Source organism: Danio aesculapii, chromosome 23 (genome assembly GCF_903798145.1).
Source record: "Danio aesculapii chromosome 23, fDanAes4.1, whole genome shotgun sequence".
Taxonomy (NCBI): domain Eukaryota; kingdom Metazoa; phylum Chordata; class Actinopteri; order Cypriniformes; family Danionidae; genus Danio; species Danio aesculapii.
This window is the reverse complement of record NC_079457.1, coordinates 11,158,762-11,181,213: the sequence shown is the minus strand read 5'-3', so window position 1 is coordinate 11,181,213 and position 22,452 is coordinate 11,158,762. Positions and strand designations below refer to the sequence as shown.

The window sequence follows — 22,452 nt, the reverse complement described above, 5'->3', positions numbered from 1 at the left end:
TATATAGATATTATATATAGATATTATAAATACAGATATTATATATAGAGATATTATATATAGCGATAATATATATAGAGATATTACAAATAGAGATATTATATATAGAGATATTATAAATAGAGATATTATATATAGAGATATTATATATAGAGATATTATAAATAGAGATATTATATATATATAGATATTATATATAGAGATATTATAAATAGAGATATTATATATAGAGATATTATATATAGAGATATTATAAATAGAGATATTATATATATATAGATATTATATATAGAGATATTATATATATATATAGATATTATATATAGAGATATTATAAATAGAGATATTATATATAGAGATATTATATATAGAGATATTATATATAGAGATATTATAAATAGAGATATTATATATAGAGATATTATATATAGAGATATTATATATAGAGATATTATAAATGTTGTATAAATGGTTGTGCTGCTTGGTATTTTTGAGGAAACTGAAACAAGGTTTATTTGTAATGTAAATCTGTAACATTATTATTGTCCTTACTGTCACTTTTGGTCAGTTTAATGCATCTTTGCTGAATAAAAGTTTTAATACACACTTGAAGTTGGAATTATTAACCCCCTGTATATTTTTCGCCAAACTCTGTTTAACGGAGAGAAGATTTTTCCAACACATTTCTAAACATATTAGTTTTAATAACTAATTTCTAATAACTGATTCCTTTATATCTTAGCCATGATGACAGTAAATAATATTTGACTAGATATTTTTCAAGACACTTCTATACAGCTTAAAGTGTCATTTAAAGGCTTGATTAGGCTAATTAGGCAAGTTAGGGTAATTAGGCAAATCATTGTATAATGCTGGTTTGTTCTGTAGACAACTGAAAAAAATATATAGCTTAAGGGGGCTAATAATTTTGACCTTAAAATTGGATTTAAAAAAAATTAAAAACTGCTTTTAATCTAGCCGAGATAAAACAAACAAGACTTTCTCCAGAAGAAAAAAATATTATAGGAAATACTGTAAAAAATTCCTTGCTCTGTTAAACATCATTTGGGAAATATTTGTAAAAGAAAAAAAAAATAATAAAAAAAATTAAAATCACAGAAGGGCGAAGAATTTTGACTTCAACTGTATACACACTCACACTGTGCAAAAATTCTAAGTTGTTTACATGCAACTGGATAAACTTACAGAGTAACTATATCAGCGTTAGCCGCTTGAACCGCTATGCTTAACGGGTCCTGTCCATCCTCATCCCCGTCATTCTGAGTCGCTCCTCGTTTCAGAAACAAACACACTTGCCTGGAAATAAAACAAATTGCTAATCGTATTATAAGTACTAATGAGCTACTTATTTAAAATAAGTTGAAACAACACAGTTCTTAAGGGTTTCATGGGACAACTTAATTGTTTTTATGTTCCATCTACTTAAATTTGTAAAAAAAAACATGAAGTTAACTTAATTGATTTGTTTTGGGACAACATGAAGAAATTGTGTGGAACCCGGCATTTTTGACAGTGTAGACCTGCTAAAATGCAACAGTATCCAAAAACACAGAAGTGGATGCCACATTAAGTGACATTTTATCATGGTTAGGTAATACCATGCATCATCATCTTTCCATGTTGTTTGGATATATCACATTGGTAATTACCATGGCACTTTTTAAACATATTAAATACTACAATGCATTACTATTGATAACATTTAATACAACAGTACGCACATATTAAGATTATGACACTTCTGCCATCTAATACATGAATGATCAATTATACACAGCAAAAATATTAAGTCTAGACATTATTTAGATTCAGAAACTGCTAGTGAATAATTCCATAGTAAAACATTAAATTACATATGAAATTTAGAAGCAAAACATATTCATGTTTATGCAAGTCTGAACTCACCCAGTGTGTCCTAAATAAGTAGCGTGATGCAGCGGGCCTCTTCCCCTGTGATCTCTCTGGTTCACATCAGCACTATTTTGCAGAAGAAACTCGCAGGCTATTAAAGAACCCTAGATGTAAAAAAAAAAAAACACAGAGCAATAAGATTTTACAACCTCAAAACATCAACACAGATGTCACTCTCAAGCAAAGTTTCTAGCACATTATGTATTTGTGCACTTAACTGACATTTTGATAGCATATTATGAAAGCAATTGAATCAGCTGTGTTGTTGAAATTCTTAGAGTCCTACACAGAAGGACAGTTTTTTTGGTTATCACTCATTGTTAAATAGCAGCTAGAAACAAATAATGTCTTTTTTCACAAAAGTTTAATTCTGGGAGAGTCATTTAAAACTTTTTAAAAAAATATATATTTGTTTCTTATCTCTGCAAACTATGGATTCTCTGAAAAACAGATTTGTATAAGATATTTCAGGTGCTTAAAAACCTTGTGTTACCCCTGTTAGCATGGAAGTTTACCTTCACTTTATATATATTTTATAATTCCCACGTGCCTGTCAGCAACATGCCTCAGTCGGTCTGAAAACCGCTCCAATTGGTCCACCGTTTTTATGTTGTTAAATTTGAAAAAGAAAAAAGGACTGAGTGTGTTTATATCACCCCAATATGACAGTCTATACACTATACCTACACACGTCTGTCCAAACAGCTTGAAAAGTAGATTTTTCACCATAGGTGCCCTTTAATGTATATTAAATGTACTCATTCATATGTGATCATTTTTCGCACTTTATTTAGAACTTCAAAGCAGATATTTGAATAAAAATTTAGTCATATAAAAGCAATAAATTAATAAATAAAACATTTTTTTCCCAAAAATACAGTATTTCTAATTTACGAATTGGGTCCCACATCATATTAGGTGTCCTTAACTAATATGTACTTACATGAAAATTAATCATTTGTTATAATGTACTTGTTGTGTAAACACATGTTTTTACACTGTACTTATGACTGATTAAATACCTGCACGTAATTACATCTGTAATTATTTTCTGTCATTAGAATGTTGACCATCTCTTACACCTTAACACACCCTTAAACATACCCACACTACCAAACCTGTTCCTAACCCTACCCATATTCCACCTCAAGTGCACTACAAGTGTTCTGCAACACATTCTGAACACATTAAGTGTTTATATTTTGATGTAAGTACTTATCAGTTAAGGCCACTTAATATAAAGTGGGACCCTCAATTGCCTTGTGCTCACTTACCCCAATCACAGCCTGAATAAGTGGGCTTTTCCCCTCGTCCTCTTCATTGACAGAGTTGACGTCAGCTCCGTGGGCCAGAGCTTCAGCCATAACAGGCAAATTGCGTGCCTGACAAGCCTTGTAGAGTAACGCTCCAGCATCCAGCTCTCTCAAATCCTCAGGATCTGATGCTTCTGGCTCCAGTTCAGCTTCATTACTAGAGTCCTCAGACACCTCACACTCTAAACATCACAAAAACACACATGATCCATCTGCTATAGTAACACCGTATCAGTCACACATACAGCGGTTCACACTCACCCTCCTCTGTGACGCTGTCCACCACAGACTCGAACACCAAGACGTCAGTGCTGCCGTCAGTGCTGCCTCCTAACCCACTGTCACTGCTCAGACCTGTAGGACCGACACAAGCCCAGCACGGACACGTTACACTACAGAGTGTCAGCATCAGGACAGAAAACAGGAGCACACCATGTGTCACTGTTAGACAACTCTAAATCTTCAAAATATATTAAAAAATGCAAAAGAAAATACACAAATAAACTTGAAAAAGATAAATAAATAAAATTTTAAAAAGCAGGGATCCACCAAAATTTAAAATTCTGGGCAGAAACTATAAATTCTGGATGCACTTGGACGAAACCCAAAAAAACGTTGTAATAATTAGTTATTATTTTTATTAAATAATATAATTTTGCGAGACTTTTTCAATTTAACTCAATAATTTGAACTATACTGATTTAAAAAACACAAGCCAATAATGTAACCACATTTTACTGAAAGCTTACATATTACTGAAAACTAAAAGCTTTACTAGTGAGAAAACAGTTAAGGAGACCATCTGCAGCGAGGATAAAAAATGAGCCTCCTCTATTCGGCCTCTTTACTTTCTCTTTACTTTTAGTCCTTTACTTTCGTGGAGTAAGGAAACGGTGGAAACTCACTCAAGACGTCCATTAGCCTACATAATTAATTTTGTTTATTAAGCGCAAAGATTTGTTTCAAAACTATTTCTAAATTCAGTTCTAATTTCCAGCAAACGAATAAATGAACAATAATAACGAAGTGTGGTCAAAAAACTCAATTATATCTGTTAAATCCAAACACACGTCCTATTCTTATGTGCCATATAGTGATGCATACAGTACATCTCCAAAACCCGACAGATGGACAAATCCAAACTTGAGTCCACAAAGTAGTGCAAATGGATGTGCTATTTATACAGCGTGGTGCAAAACAGGAAAATTAGGGTTGTGTTGGTCAGAAAATAGCAACAAGTCGTGCGTTACACGTCTTGCACTTTATTGCGCCGGGTGTTTGATAGGGCCCAAAATGAAAAAATTTAAGGGAAAAAACACAAACAGCAAAACGTAGGCATACAAACAACAACAATGTAAAAAAAAAAGCAAAAAAAAAAAAAAAAGTCAAAGCAAATAAAATTAAAACATAAATAAAAACAAAAATATGATCACAAAATAAACTAAAAGAAAAATGCTAGACAGCAAAAGTAAACAATAAAAAATAAAACACAAAAGAGCAAAGAGATTCAAAACAAAATTCAAACAAAACAAGTGAAATCAATAAAAAGCAAAAATGCGAAAGTATGAAACAGAAATGAAGCAAAACGCAAAGGAAAACAACACAATAAAATTAAACAAAACAGATCTAAGCAAAAAAGAAAAACACAAAGCAACGGGCAAAAAACAACAACAAATAAACAAATAATTAAATAAATAAATAAATAAATAAATAAATAAATAATTAAATAAATAAATAAATAAATAAATAAATAAAATATCAATGGAAAGCAAAGCAAAAACCCATCAAATGAATGAGTGTATGAAAGCAAATCTTTCCACAGGCTAAAATAAAAACTTACTGCGAGGCCCTGAACCAGTGTCGAAATAGGAAAAGAGGTTGTCCAACTCATCCGGGCAGAAGAGTGATTCTCGCCTGAACTTCCTCTCCAGAGCAGCAGTTGCTAAAAGTGCAAAACGAATAAAAATTCAGTGATCTGTCAGATAATAATACAATTAGTTTCATAGAATAATTAAATTATTCTATAATAATATTGTATTATCAGAATGGTAATGTCAAAAAAAGTCATTAATTAATTGATTCATACATTCACTGATTCATTTATTTATTTCATAACATTTGTATAGATACCGGCACAGTATAATGAATGAAACTGAGGTAACTGAGTCATTGTGATTGGTCACCTGAGGCCAGGGTTGCAGGAGACGCGCTGCCTGGATCCTGCCTGTATTTGCGGTGTGTTTTGGGGACGGTGGTGGCACTGTTGTGCCTCCTGCACTTCCTGGAGTTCCAGCGGCGCTCAGATTTCCTCCCGCCGTTCACCACAACTTCACCCGTCATCATCTTCTTCAGGAACTTTTTCTCCACATACTTCGCCTTAATCCAGGCCTCCTTTTCTTGCCTTAAACATTGAGGTGGCAACTGAACATTAGCGCTGGTATGGATTCGATTCAGTTAAAAATATTAACTGAAAAATATAAATACAGTTGAAGTCAGAATTATTAGCCCCCCTGTTTATTTTTTCCCCCAATCTCTGTTTAATGGAGAGAAGATTTCTTTCAACACATTTCTAAACATAATAGTTTTAATAACTCATTTCTAATAATGATTTATTTTATCTTTGCCATGATGACAGTAAATAATATTTGACTAGATATTTTTCAAGACACTACTATACAGCTTAAAGTGACATTTAAAGGCTTAACTAGGTTAATTAGGTTAACTAGGCAGGTCAGGGTAATTAGGCAAGTCACTGTATAATGATTTGTTTGTTCAGTAGACTACCAAAACAAATTGCTAAATGTGGCTAATAATTTTGACCTTAAAATGGTTCTTAAAAAATTAAAAACTGCTTTTATTCTAGCCGAAATAAAACAAATAAGACTTTCTCCAGAAGAAAAAAATATTATCAGGCATACTGTGAATATCATTGTGCATGCAAGTGTGCATGAATTACATTTTCTAAGAACTTTTATCATAATTAAAATGATAGGAACTTAATTATTATATTATAAGAACTTTGATTTTAATTATTGCAATATATGCAGTTTTATTCATGCAAAACTGTTTTGTGATAGTTAAATAATAATAATAATAATAATAATAATATTACAACAATAACAATAATATCAATAATAATTAATAATAATTTTCTAATCAATAATAATATTTATTATCATTATACAATAAATATTACTATTATTAATATCTTTACAATTATTATTATTATTATTATTAAATAATTTTATTAAACATACTTTATTATAAAAATAAAATATTTCATTTAATTTAAAATATTTACTATTATTTAATAGTATATTAATAATTATTATTATTCTAATAATTATAATAACAACAACAACAACAACAATGATCATAATTTTTCATCAATAATAAGAAGAAATAATTTATTATTATTTTATAATAATAATACAAAATATATAATATAAAATTATATACAGTTGAAGTCAGAATTATTAGCCCCCCTGTTTCTTTTTCCTTCAATCTCTGTTTAATGGAGAGAAGATTTCTTTTAACACATTTCTAAACATAATAGTTTTAATAACTCATTTCTAATAACTGATTTCTTTTATCTTTGCCATTATGACGGTAAATAATATTTGACTAGATATTTTTTAAGACACTTCTATACAGCTTAAAGTGACATTTAAAGACTTAACTAGGTTAATTAGGTTAACTAGGCAGGTCAGGGTAATTAGGCAAGTCACTGTATAATGATTTGTTTGTTCAGTAGACTACCAAAGAAAATTGCTAAAAGGGGCTAATAATTTTGACCTTAAAATGGTTCTTAAAAAAATTAAAAACTGCTTTTATTCTAACCAAAATAAAACAAGCAAGACTTTCTCCAGAAGAAAAAATATTATCAGGCATAATGTGAAAATTTCCTTGCTCTGTTAAACATCATTTGGGAAATATTTAAAAAAGAAAAAAAATTCAAAGGGGGGTTAATAATTCTGACTTCAACTATTCAGGCTGATTAATAAAGAGAGCCACTAGTGTCTGTCATCATCATCAGTCACCTGGAGCTGTTGGGTGCTGGTTTCTTTAGGCCCTGCTCTTCACAGCTGCCTTCATAGATGTGGTTGATGATACTGTTTCCCAGCTCACACATCAGCTGCGTGAACACAACAGACAGTGGTTCATGTCAGAGCGTGTTTGCTCATGTCACAGGGAAAAGGTCATTGAAGAGAGATTAGCAAGAGAACAGACCTTCAGTAACTCCGGTTCCCATGAGTCCAGAGTCAGTGAACGCACTTTTGAACAGTGAACTCCCAAACTCCTGACAAAAGAAGCAAAAACACTCATTGATCTCATTGCTGGAGCACACTTAAAATTCCTGTGAAATCAAAGTAAAGTTATTTAGATGTTAGTATCAGTTAGTTTTAAGGATATCTATAAGCTAGTGTGCTCCAAAACAGTGACAAAATTCGCATTTAGAAGATATAATCCTGATATAAACATTAAAACCTTGTAGTTTGCCACTTCTACCTAAATGGATCAACAATTTTTTTGACATCACCTCATACTTCAGTTTCTCCTCAACTCTTCTGACCAATCAAATGCTCTCTAGTGTCTGACATGCCCCGCCCCCTTCAAGACGCTTCTCTCTCTCTTTTTTTTTTTTTGATGCGCTTGAGCTCAACCACTCTCACCGGCAGAGCTGTGATAAAAACAAGATGCTATTGGCTGTTTTTTAAAAAGGGGAGGAGCTACTATATGTCCCGCTCTGTCTTCATGATTCATCTGAGATTACGTCAAACACTGAATAATAATAGCACATTTCAGAGCACTTCACAGGACCTTTGAATATTTGAACAAAACTGTTATAGTTTTATTATAATAAACTGTTAATAATTTATACTTTTGAGCACTGGATGGAATATTATACAGTATACACAAATATTCCTTCAACGTTGTCTGTTTTCTTGGATGCCCATCACAGTGCATAAAATGCTGACATAATGGAATATCATTGTACATGCAAGTGTGCATGAATTAAATTTTCTAAAAACTTTTATCATAATTAAAATGATAAGAAATTAATTATTATATTATAAGAACTTTGATTTTAATTATTGCAATATATGCAGTTTTATTCATGCAAAACTGTTTTGTGATGGTTAAATAATAATAATAATAATAATAATAATAATAATAATAATAATAATAATAATAATAATAATAATAATACAACAATAACAATAACAATAATAAAATCTTAATAATAATTTTCTAATCAATAATAATACATATTTAATATTATTATACAATAAATATTATAATTAATATCTTTACAATTATTATTATTATTATTACTATTATTATAAAATAATTTTATGAAACATATTTTATTATAAAAATAAAATATTTAATGTAATTAAAATATTTACTATGATTTAATAGTATAATAATAATTATTATTATAATAATTATAATAATAACAACAACAACAACAACAACAACAATTATCATTATTTGTATCAATAATAATAAGAAATAATTTATTATTATTTTATAATATTTGTAATATTTAAAAATTATTATTTTAAATATTATTATTAAATATTATTATTAAACAATACATATTATTATTACATTTTTACAATTATTATTATTATTATTATTATTATTATTATATAGCTATTATTATTATAAAATTTTTTTATTAAACATATTTTATTATAAAAATAAATATTATTAATAATAATAACTTATTATTTAACAGTATAATAGTCATAATTATAATAATAACAACAACAACAATAATGATCATAATTTTTTATCAATAATAAGAAATAATTTATTATTATTTTATAATATTAATATAATATATATTATTTTAATATTTATATTTAATATTTATAATATATTATTTTAATATTTATTATTTTAAATATTATTATTAAATATTATTATTAAACAATACATATTAAAATTTTTACAATTATTATTATTATTATTTGCATAACTATTATTATTATTATTATTATTATAAAATAATTTTATTAAACATTTTATTCTAAAAATGAATAATAATAATAATAATAATAATAATTATTATTATTATAATAACAATTATTATTATTTAATTGTATAATAATAAACAACAACAACAACAATAACAATAATAATAATAATTATTATTATTATAATTATTAATATTATTGTTGTTGTTTATTATTAGTAGTAGCAGTATTTAGTAATTACGTAAAATAATTTTGTAATTGAAAAACTCAAATAACACAAAACAATTATTAAATAAATTATTATTTTCAATTTATATGTAAATGTTTATGCTAAAAAGTATTAGTATAAAAAATTATTGTAGTCTAATAACTTACATTTTTTCTTGTAGTCTACTGTGATTTTGTATTTAAAGAATCAGAAATTGAATATTTACATTTCAAATATTAATAAAAAAACAACAACAAAATAATCTGATCTGCTGAAGTTCTCCAAGGTTTTTCCAGTGTTCAGTAAAAACTGAAGTCAGCACTGGGACGACTGAGCGTCTCCAGAAAACATGTGCTCTCTCAATAAAACTGCATTCAGTTCACTAGATCTGTCTGCTTCCCGGCAACCCAGTTTACATTGAGAACATGGTGAGATGGGTTAAACGGCAGCACAGCTCATGCTTTAACACAGAATGGTCACAATCTGATACTCAACAGAGCAAAAGTGGAACATCTAATGAAATGCTACAATGTGCTACAGTTTGTAAAACATGATTCACTTGCTGTTTAAACAAAATGACCAAGGCTTTACTAAGAACATTCTGTCGCCTTTTTAACTTAAAATTAACTTAAGTATAACTTACTGTAAGTATATTTTACATACCCTGACATATATTAAGAAAACATAGCATTTATTATCATTTTAATTTTAATTTATTATTATTATTATTAATAGTAGTGGTAGTAGTAGCAGTACTATTTTATTACCAATCATGATTTTTTTTATAATGAAAATGGTAAAATATGATTATTTTTTGTATTTGTTATTAGTTATTTATAGAAGCAATTTTTGTATAAATAATTTGTGCTTAATTTATGCTAATTTATGCTCAATTTGTAATAATAATAATAATAATAATAATAATAATAACTCCTTACATTTATATAGCGCTTTCCTGCATACTCAAAGCGATTTACACATTTTTGGGGGGAATCTCCTCATCCACCACCAGTGTACAGCATCCACCTGGATGACGCGAAGGCAGCCATTTTGCGCCAGTCTTTCCAAAGGACATCCTGGGATTTTGAACAACCACAGAGAGTCAGGACCTCGGTTTAACGTCTCATCTGAAAGACTGCACTCACTGAGCAGTGTATAGTCCTCATCAATATACTGGGGTGTTAGGACCCACACAGACCGCAGGTTGAGCGCCCCCTGCTGGCCTCACTGACACCACTTCCGGCAACAGTAGTGAAAATTGTGACTTATTATTATTGTTATTAATTTATTATTATTAGTCATTATGTTTTGTGATAAAAGTTGTTAAATAATATTACTAATAATAACTGCTACTTTTATTATTATTATTATTATTATTTATTATTATTATTATTATTATTATTATTATTATTGCTGTTAACTGTAATTATCAGTGTCTGGATAATAATAATGAGAATATGAATTGCAATACTGTAAATAAAATACTATGAGAAAATTATGCAGATTGTTTTGAGATAAAATGAGTGAATAATAATGATCAAAATGCGATGGAAATGTCTGAATAATAAGAACAACATTACAAATATGAAAAATGTATATATAATAATTATAATTATATACAATTATATAATTTAAATACATTTTTAAATAAAATTTTAATTGAATGTATACACTATACTAATACTTCTAGTTTTTAAATTATTAGCAATTTATATTAAAAAGTTTTTAAATGAAAATTGCTGAATAATAATAAAATTCATTATTATTATTATTATTATTGGTGTCATAATTTTTATTGATAATATTAGCCATTTTAAAATTTTTTTAAATAAAAACTGGTAAATAATAACAAATATAATAATAATAATAATAATAATAATAATAATAATAATAATAATATTTATTACCCCTGCACGGGATCTAAGCCCTAGCCCGGCCCTGGCCCGAGACACACAGGCTGTAGCCCTGCCCTTGTCCAACATCTCATCAATTGGCTAACATCAACATGCAAAAAAAACACAGAAATGCCAACTGATCCAGCCGAGGCTTGAACCAGTGACCTTCTTGCTGTTAGGCGACAGTGCTACCCACTGCGCTGCCTCTTACTAGTGTTATCATTATTACTATTAGCAATTTAATAGCAATCAGTTGTTCACAAGGTGTGCAGATATATAGTGTGTGTTGACCTGTGAATGCCGGAGCACTCGATGCAGAGCAGGACGCCCAGGTTAATGCTGGCCCAGCGCGGCTCCGTCTGAGCACAGTCACAGCACTGCTGATTCCCTGGCAGACTGAGGATCCTCTGCAGGATATTCTCTCCTCTGATGCTGCGCTCGCGGGACTCACTTGCAGAGTCTATACTGCTGATGGAGGGAGACGCCGTCCGGTCCAGACGCTGAAAACACACAGAAAAACAAAGACTCACATCAGCTTTATATGTCAATAACAACAATACCACAGACTAGTCTGAGGCGTTTATGTGAAGCTGTTGTTTTTAACTGATGAATTAGTGCGAAAGAAAAAGAAAAAATGTTTTAGTTCATCTGAAAGGTTCAGATGTCTTCAAATGAAATGGTCTTTTAATTCTGTTTACGTTGATTTGAGTTAGAACAAACCAACTACAAAACTGTTACAAAACTTTTAAGTGTTAGCTGGACTTTTATGAATGGACATTATTACTATTAATATAAATTATTATTATTATTATTATTATTATTATTATTATTATTATTATTATTATTATTAATAATAATAATAATAATGACAGCAATAATAACAATAATAATATTAATAACTATAATATTTAATTATTAATAACAATAATAGTCATAAATAATACCACTAATTATATATATATTTAAATATATGAATTATGCAAATATTCATATTAATATTTATTCAAATTTATATAAAATAAGCATTCTTATAATTATTCTATACTGTTTATGACAAAACTATTCAGCATAAATACATATAGTTGAAGTCAGAATTATTACCCCCCATAGAATTTTTTTAATATTTCACAAATGATGTTTAACAGAGCAATAAAATTTTCACAGTATGTCTGATAATATTTTTTCTTCTGGAGAAATTTTTTCTTCTTATTTGTTTTATTTCAGCAAGAATAAAAGCAGTTTTTAATTTTTTATGAACCATTTTAAGGTCAAAATTATTAGCCCCTTTAAGCTAATTTTTTTCGATAGTCTACAGGACAAACCATCGTTATACAATAACTTGCCTAATTACCCTAACCTGCCTAATTAACCTAGTTAAGCCTTTAAATGTGTCTTGAAAAATATCTAGTCAAATATTATTTACTATCATCATGGCAAAGATAAAATAAATCAGTTGTTAGAAATGAGTTATTAAAACTATTATGTTTAAGAATGTGTTGAAAAAATCTTCTCTCCGATAAACAGAAATGGGGGAAAAAATAACGAGGGGGGCTAATAATTCTGACTTCAACTGTAAATGCAAATAACGCATAATTACATTATCAATTACAATAATGTTGTAACAGTGATGTGATGCTGTCAACGTAGTGAGGATCCTTATGCAGGTCTTTATTGATAGGATGGTCAAACAAGCAGTGGTCAAAACAGGAACAAACAGATGTACATGGGCAATCCAGAGTCATAGTCGTAATAGCAGGCAAGTGGTCAAAAGGCAGGCGGCATACATGGATAATCAAGAAAACAAGGCAAGGTTAAACACGGAAATCAGGACAAGGGAAAACACTCAATGCTCACAATACGCCTAACAAGACTCAGCAACATAGTGTGTGTTTGTGCTGCTTATGTTGAATTAATCAGACCAGAAGCAGCATCAGCTGTGGGAGTCTTATCAGTGGAGACTAGGAGCAGGTGTGTGTGTTGCATGACTGAATGTGTAGTCCATGAAATGGCGGATCTGTAGTTGGTTTGAGTGTTTACCAGCCATCTCTGGATGTTAGATCGCTGGTGATCTTGACAAATGTTTACATTAAATTCTTTATACAATTGAATCTTATTATTTTTATTATTATATAATGATTATTATTAATTTGTTATTATTAATTTAGGACTTATCATGATTATAATTTACAAATAAGCACAATAATAATATCAATAATTAATTATTAATAACAATAATAGTCATAAATAATACAACCAATTATAATTGCTTTTAAAAATATATCAAATATGCAAATATTCATATTTTATAATTAGATTCATATTTATTCAGATTTATACTAAACAAAGCGTTCTTATAATTATTCTATATTTATTTATGGCAAAACTATTTAGCAAATACTGCATAATAACATTGTCAATGACAATAATGTTTTAATCATATACTTTATAAAAGTATTGTTAACAAAAGCAACAAAAATAAATAAAAATAATGTATATTATTATCATAATTCAAAAATATTTTTTTGGGGTCAAATTAAGTTAAGAAATATTATATTAAATAGTTTTTTGCTGTTTTATTGCACAGCATTTCCTTTGAATATATACTACAAAAAAACTATATAAACATTAATTTCCCTCAGACAATGCTTGTAAACTTTACAATTTATTATAAAAAACATCTTGTACTTGCTAATCAGCAAAATTTTAAAGAGCGAATCCTGGAATAGGATTTTCTTCTACAACAATATAACGTAATATTATTAGTAATTAACTTATTTGAAAAATCTGATAACTTTGTACCAATATTTTTAGCTAATCAAACATCTACTAATACTTGAAATTGATTTATATCATGCAGATTCTACAAACCTCAATATAGTAATTGTCAGGACTCTCTCTGTATGCTGAGGCAATGCTGGCTTGAACAGCTTGAATCCAGGCCTGCCGAAGTTTCTCCGACTCTGCCTGCAGCATACAGCTCCTACAATACACATCCACACAATGAATACTAGACGAGCAGCTCAAAAACACTCATCAAAAGTCTTATTGTGGAAATCTAAAACCTAAAATGCCAGCTTTTCCTGGACAGGACTCACTTGGTGGGCGACACGACTTCAAAACAGAACCTCCTCTCGATGTCTTCACACGGTTTGACCGAACACAGTCTCAAATCCTCCACAACGACAGTCAGAGAGTCCTAAGAATGATGAAGACACATTAATAAAGCTGAAACTACATCGAAAACATTCTAAATTAGTGGTCTCAAACTCATTTCCTGGAGGGCCGCAGCTCTGCATAGTTTAGCTCCAACCACCTCCAACTCACACCTGCTTAATAGTCTCTAGTCTTGAACACCTTGATTAGTTGGATCAGGTGTGTTTGATTAGGCTTGGAGCAAAACTGTTCAGAGCTGCGGCCCTTCAGGAATCCAGTTTGAGACCTATGCTTCAAATAAACCCGATTCTTGTGAAATTGCAAAAAAACACACTTATACATAAGTTTGACTGGAGTTTCTATATAAAGGAACACTAGGGGGCAGTATGACGACACACATTTTTGTTCCTTTTCACACTAATGATACTTACAGGGACATATTATTGATGAATAAAACATTAATTTCAGGCAGTCCTTTGCAAGACACCCAATAAATACAACATTTTTAACGGTGTCTGAGATTTGTAATCAAATATGTTTGCTGCACCAATCTCCATATAATTATAATAATTATTATTTATTTTTGTAAAACTCCTTTAAAGCTTAATTCTCAAACCGCTTTACCCTTTAAATATACAAGGAAAGCAGAAAAACAGAAGATTGATTATGATTACAGAAGATTATGCAAAGGATTAAAATCAGATATACATATATATAAATACAAAACAAGTCAGAAACATTGTAAATATAAAACCGATCAAAAAATAGTCATACATCTCACAAATAGGCAAGTCTAAAAAGGGACGACTTTTCTTTTGTGGTCAATTTGCTTGGTTGCTTATTTTGTACAGTGTTGTACTTGTGATGCAGAGCGCTCGGATTCGAACACGGTTGCACAAAAGAAGAAAAAGCACTTTAAAATCAAGGTAAAACTACATGGTTGTGTGCTTTTCTCTTATATCTGCTTTTGAAAACACTATTGGTTGGGTTTGTTCAGTGGTTTGATTGGTGGTTTATATGACAAGCTCCGCCTTCTTGTGGATGTGTGCAAGATCTGAAAGGTACAACAAAATGTACCGCATTTCAGATTCGCAAAAAATGTAGAAAGCGCCCTCTAGTGGATTTGTTACCTGAAACATCCAATGAAATGTACATGAAGCAATAAATTTTTTGTTTTGCAAAAAGTGTATACTGAGGTAAATATTTCCTCATTTTCTGTATTACAACTTTTCTCTGTAACACTTTAGAAATAATGGTCCATTAGTTAATGTTTGTTAATGTATTTACTAACATGAACAAACAATTAGTAATAGATTTATTACGGTATATATTCATCTTTGCTAACGTTATTTAGGTTAAATAACGTTAGTCATTGTTAATTCAGCGCATTAACTAATGTTAACAAGCACAAGTTTGGATATTAATAATCCATTAGTTGATGTTGAACTTTGATTAATCAATGTTTAGATAGAAGAGTAAAGTAAAGTTTAAAGTTAGTAAATGCATTAACTTACAACCACTAATGGACCATTATTCTAAATTGATACCATTTTCTCAAATGTTATTTAAATGCACAAATGGTGCAATATATCATTAAATATAAATTAATTTGCATAATTTCAAGCAATGTGAAAAAATGTGAACAATTGATGAAGTCGGGTTTAAAACCTTTTTTTTTTTTACACATTTTTGGAGTTATGAAAATGACAACTCCCATGATTCCAAACTAAGTCACAGCGTCATCAAACTACGACTTTATTTGTTGTGAACATGCACCGTGGAGAAAATGACTGCGCCTTTAAAAGCATATTTTTCTTAAAGCAATTAAGTAACAAAAATGCTGCATTTTTGACATTTTTGACCTGTCCATTTTCAGATAGTGGTCTTTATGACTTTTCATAAACAAATTTCTTTCACATTTTCAAGTTTCTTTTCTCGCACTTTGGCAATTTGTGATTTTTAAAACATTTTTATTTGTCAATAGTTTTGTTTATTTGTAGGTTTTGATTTTGATCAATTGAAAAGCGGCAAAGAAACCAAACCTAAATTAGTCTTAATTTAAAATACATGACAAAACTGTGTCTTTTCCCCCTGCAGTGTCTTGCATCAAGCCGTCTGAGTAAGCGCTGAATGCAGATGAAGAGCGTCTGCATTGATTAGTCAGGGAATGAGTTTGTTATCTTCAGAAAGACAGAGTGCTTCGACTGAACCAGGATTACAGTAGCAGATGCTTTCAGTGAGCTGAAGACTCATCATCATTGATTCAGCATCAGGAATTGTGCTGATTCATCTGTTAACAAGACTCTGTTTTCAGTACATTCTCTAATGGAGTCACTGTTTAAAATCAAAGACAGACTAAACCAGTCCAAACCACTCTGAGTCCAGTTACTGAATGCTAGATTGAACTCACCTTTAGTTTCTTCTGATAAACTAACTGGCTGTTTTGGATGGAGAACCACCGCCTGGGAAAAAAAGATATATAAGACAAATAATTGGTAACTAATTGCTCTATTTTTTTATATAAATTCCTGAATCTAAATAAGCCGATTTGCTATTTTACTAAAGTGCTAAATTATGCTATTTTACTATTATTTACTATAGAGTAATCAGGTAAAACTATAAGACTAAAACTATTTTAAAAAATAAAAACTTATGAGAAATAAAATACATTTAAAAACCTAAAATATTGTTTATTTTATTTTTAGAACATCTTATAATAAAACTAAAATATTTAGGATTTTCATTTAGTGCAAGTTGGCATACCAGAGCATCTAATATTAAAATCATGGATTTATCCAAAAATATATAAAACGACAAATAGCAAAATATTTAACAAAAAAAAAATTATGCATAAAAATTCTAATGAAAATCCTAAAATTAATTAAAGTTAATTCAAACTATTATCAAAAAATTACAACAGTATCAACATTGCTAAAATAACCTGCTAAATATATTATTATGATGGTTATTTAAACAATATTAAGGTTTTCAAAAATACAAACAACAAAATCATAAGTCAAAGGCACTCAAAAAATAAACGAAACAATGAATCTTTTAAAATATTTTCACTGACTTTTCGGGTGCCTTGGACTTATGATTTTGTTCTTTATCTTTTTTTATTCCCTTAACGAAAGAGCACAGACACATTATTTAGCACTTTTGGTTTGATTTTGGAATTAAACATTACAGTATTATTTATGAATATGTTCATTTAATGAACAGGAGCCATCAGTGATAAATATTTAATTGAGTGTGTTATTAGTCCCTAGTTTTTACGTTTAGATTGCTTTCATCAAGGTAATCTTAAAAATAAATAAATAAATAAATAAATAAACAAACAACCGAAAAATAAATACATACAACATAACTATAATATATTAGCATAACAAAAAATATATATATTAATAAAACAAAAAAAACTTAGCTACTTAATTTGTTACTAAAAATAATTCTTTCCTACATAATTATATAATTATATATATATATATATATATATATATATATATATATATATATATATATATATATATATATTTATATTTGTTATCAATTGTTCCAGATTAAACCCTCAAAAACCCAACCACGATCTAACTAATATGGCTGATTAAAAGCCACATGTACACTAACATTAAAATAGTAAATAAATAAACAATAAATAAATAGCTATAATAAATCATTACAAAAAAAAAGAAGCAAATACTAAATAAAACAAACTTTGCTACTTAATTTGTTACTTAAAATAATAGTTTCTTAAATAATAAGTTTTTTGCCTATTGTTTCAGATTAAAACCCTCATAAACCCAACCATATTCTTAATATACGGCTAATGAATCCCAATAAATGACATTTACACATTAAATCATATTAATCTTTACCCAGTGTTGAATATCCACTTTGTCATTAGCCAGATTCAACTCACCTATTCCACGTTTTGAAGGCGTTACTGGCCCTTTTAAACAGGTAACCCTCCATCACCAGCCCATTCGGCGCATCTACATTGTACTCCAACTTTGGATCATCATACGCAAAGTCCTGAATAACAAAACAAGACATAAACATCACCATTATATTACTTAATCATACACTACATTACATTCTCTCTATGCAACTGCTCATTCTTCATAATTAAACAGTATGTTGTAGCACCAAATCGATGCAAAATATGACTCACTGGTTGTGCCAACACAAATCAATTCAGTGAACTTAATAGTAATACAAAATAGACAACAACAAATAAAAATGCAGAGAATTGCGAGCTTGCATAAGATCCCAGCAACAAGCCAAAAGTCACCCCGCAATAAAACAATGAAAACACAATAAATGAGCAAAATATTACAAATTGCATAAAGGTACAGTGATGGAAAAAAGTGACACTTAACAAATTTAAGTAGACTGAATTTAAAACAATTAAGCTGTCTCAAAAAACAAATCTCAAGAATTGTGTAAACAGAAGGTTGCTGCAAAATATGACTCATCTAGAGCTCTCAGATGGCTCTCAGATCATTTTGACGATGACGTAAGTGTTTGCGTAGGAATGGGAGTCTGTCCAGCTGATGATTACATTCACACTCACCAATAATGGCACAGAAACTGCTCTCAGAGGAACCGCCTCCTCAGCTCAGGTCATTTCCATTGATTATCTCTGAGAGCAGAATCAGCCAGGCTAACATTTAACCATCACACGTGTTTAATTCTATACTATTACAGGCTTGAGGAAACATCCAAAGCACCAGGCGGAAATGAGTCCACAGGCTTTAATAGAGGTAATCTGTCAATGTAATTAAATGAGTTTTTTCTCTTAGAATGAGCAAAGTAATCTGCCAATACACTCTGGTACAAAAAATGGTACAATGTTGTACCAAAGACAAACTCTTGTCACTGAGGCAGTACCTTTTTCTGGAACAGAATTGTACCTTAAGACAAAGAGAGGGAGAACATGCAAACTCCACACATAAATGCCAACTGACCTAGCTGGGACTCGAACCTGCGACCTTCTTGTGAGGCAACAGTGCTAACCACTGAGCCACCGCGCTTAATAAAGCTTTAAACGAAACTAAACTTCTTCAAATTGTACATTTAATTCAGTGGTAATACCTACGAAAAGTAAATCGCAGAGTCCTTTCCGCTGTTGTAGGTGAAATTCACTGATTGTTACGTTTCACATATGCTTTGTTGTTTGTTTTCTGTTTTGCGTGCTCTTCTCTCTTTTCCGCTGTGTGTCCTGTGCTGTTTTAGGTGTGCAACCATTGGTCAAAGGGGTTGTCTATCACCGTCGTCACTCAATCGGCCTGCCAATCAGAAGCTGGTCCGCACAGTATAAAAGCTGTGCACTTGCGCTGTTCTTCAGGAGCGCTTGGCTCACAGCAAGTCTCCTTACTACTGTCGGCCGGCCTGTTTACTTGTGTTTTGCCTAGTTTGAATGCTGTTGCTGTGTTCTAGTTTTGTCTCGATTAAGTCAGTGATTTATTAGATAAACGTATGCAGCTCAATTTAGTATCTATTGAGAAGTTGAACGATCTTTATCAGGCTTGCGTTTTCACTACCAAGGGTACCCTTTTGGTGGGCGTGGTGTATAACAGAAAGTTTCAGTCGACGTCATTCTCGCTCAAGAAAATGTCTACAATAAAGCTGTACGGGTCGTTCACATATCATATGAGAAGCACTTCTCACAAAACAGATGCTTTACACACATAAATACTTGTGTAGAAATGTTTATTACTAACTTTTCTATGAACATGAGTTAATTATAACTGCGGATCAATGACGAAACAGCCTACTGTAACATCTGTAATTATATTAAATAACTAAATAAATGAACATATATAAACACATACAGCCCCTTACAGTCTCCGATATGTTACCAACTACAGAAGAACTACACACAGCAGACATTTCGTCTGTATTTAGGTTAAAAAAAGCTACACAAAATATAGCCTACAGTCAGTGAAAACCTCTCATCGGTGTCTGTAATCTTCAGCAGCACATGTAGCCTTTGTTAGACAGTAATTCCGTCATTCCCAGTTCATATTAGTCCAAAAGGTGAAGATAATAGTTATACATGGCATTTTGTTCATGTTTGCTGATAAATAATGTGCTCCTTTTTTCCGTCTTCTCCTTTGTTTCTTCACGGGTCACTCTCGCGTTTGTCAGTGTCTGACAGGATCGGGTTTCAAAAGCATGTCAATAATCAAGCGCAGGTTATTATCATCAGCTCAAGAAGTTTGTTATTTCAGATATAGACTCGCGGCGAACTCAAGGAAGAAAGCGAAACCGCTTGCGCTTCAGACTGGCTCGTAAAAAACTATGGGGCACAGGGTAAATCTACTCTACTCCATGGCTTTGTGACTGTTCATCAAGATGACGACAAGGTTTGTTTGAGCCCGGGTCGACCATGGCTCGTTATTATATGTATTTATAATTCCGCTTGTAATCTCTCACTGTGTAATTCAAACATGGCGGTTTTTTTTGTTTATATTCTGGCTTGTTGCGTAAGCGAATGACGTATCTAAGTAAAAAAATCGCGTTCAGCTGCGCGTCTAGCTCCGCCTTTTGGTACCCTTTCGAAAGTGTGCCGAAAAAGTGGTACAGTACGGTTCGGTTAGGTACGCCTTTTGACAGTGGAAACGGCCATAAAAGTGCCGTACCATACCACTCAGTGGAAATGGGCCATATGAGGATTAGATTAATAGCTCTTGTTTTGCTAATAGCTAACAGTGTGTACTTTACGAGAACTCTAGTAATGTTAGCAGCTTAGTATATCTATTTGTTAGTTAGTTGATGGAGGCGTTGCCACATGTGTAATTATGTTTATGTAGTTATGAAGTGTAGTTAAGCTGCGTGCTGAAGATTACAGTTTTGTCTCTGCATTTTTCTTTGGTTAGTTAGTTTAGTCGGTTGGGGTTTAGTTAGATCGTTTTGCTATATTTATTTCTTGTTTTGGCAACACTCCTGTTTTCTTTGTTTAATTCGATTATTTTAAATTACATTTACATTACATTTTACCTATATTGAATGCCTGACATTCTCTGTTAAATAAATACTTACTTTTTGTTTCACTCAACAAGTGGTTGTGTCTTCTCCTTGTTAATCCAGCATCATACGTCTCACTGATTGTTACGTTTCATCCATTTAATATCCTAATAACTTAAACACGTAACACTGATTAACAGCGTCATTCGTCATGTCTTCATAATTAAATCATTTCACAGTCCAAGCCAACCCAAAGCTTGCTCACGGTCTTTCAGAGAGTGCTGACCTCTGTTGACCCTCTAGATAAAACTCTTCAACACTCACTCTCACACACACAATGAGCTCTTTCAGCACAAACAGTGTGCTCTTGCATCTTAAACAAGACTGCAGAAGATCATTTGATGTTCCCTGATTAAATACACAAGACAATCCTGGCAAAAACACTGCATTTTTGTTTTAGAGGTCTGTCAGGTATGAGATTGGGGTCTTTTTGGCTTTTGTTAAACTATATTTTTCACTTTCGCATGTTTTTTTATTTGTCGTACTTCAGCATTTGTAATTATATAGCAATATTAATTATATTAACATTGGTCTTAAAGGGGACCTATTATGCCTCTTTTTACAAGATGTAAAATAAGGCTCTGATGTCCCCAAAGTGTGTATGTGAAGTTTCAGCTCAAATTACCACACAAATATTTGTTATAACTCTCTGAAACTGCCCTTTTTAACCTTTGATACAAATTGTGCTGTTTTAATGACTGTCGCTTTAAATTCAAATGAGATTGTGCTCTTTTCAAAAGGGGCAGAGCTATAACCAACTATGTGTCAGTATAGCGGCAGATTCACAACAGGAACAAAAATAACTTTGTGAAAAACTGAAAATGACAAAGAAGCATAATGGTGGACGGCTGCTTCTCACTTAGGGCTGTTTATGCTAATGAGAGAGAGAGGGCATCACTATTGGGTGGGGCTTTCTCCCTCTGATGACACGTACA

General features: G+C 30.8%; 1 protein-coding gene across 3 annotated transcripts in view; it reads right to left on the bottom strand.

The window, feature by feature from the left end:
- The window catches only part of acap3a (ArfGAP with coiled-coil, ankyrin repeat and PH domains 3a), a 159,935-nt gene that overhangs the window by 14,417 nt on the left and 123,066 nt on the right, over window positions 1-22,452 (bottom strand). For 2 of the 3 annotated variants that reach the window (XM_056448885.1, XM_056448887.1), the window contains 13 exons: window positions 18,408-18,520; window positions 16,899-16,950; window positions 14,431-14,531; window positions 14,204-14,315; window positions 11,627-11,835; window positions 7,476-7,545; window positions 7,286-7,380; window positions 5,429-5,646; window positions 5,086-5,187; window positions 3,507-3,608; window positions 3,207-3,427; window positions 1,927-2,036; window positions 1,207-1,317 (listed from right to left, as the gene is read on the bottom strand). In XM_056448885.1, the coding sequence (XP_056304860.1) occupies window positions 1,207-1,317; window positions 1,927-2,036; window positions 3,207-3,427; window positions 3,507-3,608; window positions 5,086-5,187; window positions 5,429-5,646; window positions 7,286-7,380; window positions 7,476-7,545; window positions 11,627-11,835; window positions 14,204-14,315; window positions 14,431-14,531; window positions 16,899-16,950; window positions 18,408-18,520 (1,616 nt within the window). The remainder of the gene's footprint in view (window positions 1-1,206; window positions 1,318-1,926; window positions 2,037-3,206; window positions 3,428-3,506; window positions 3,609-5,085; window positions 5,188-5,428; window positions 5,647-7,285; window positions 7,381-7,475; window positions 7,546-11,626; window positions 11,836-14,203; window positions 14,316-14,430; window positions 14,532-16,898; window positions 16,951-18,407; window positions 18,521-22,452) is intronic. The other variant, XM_056448886.1, reaches the window with a different exon arrangement.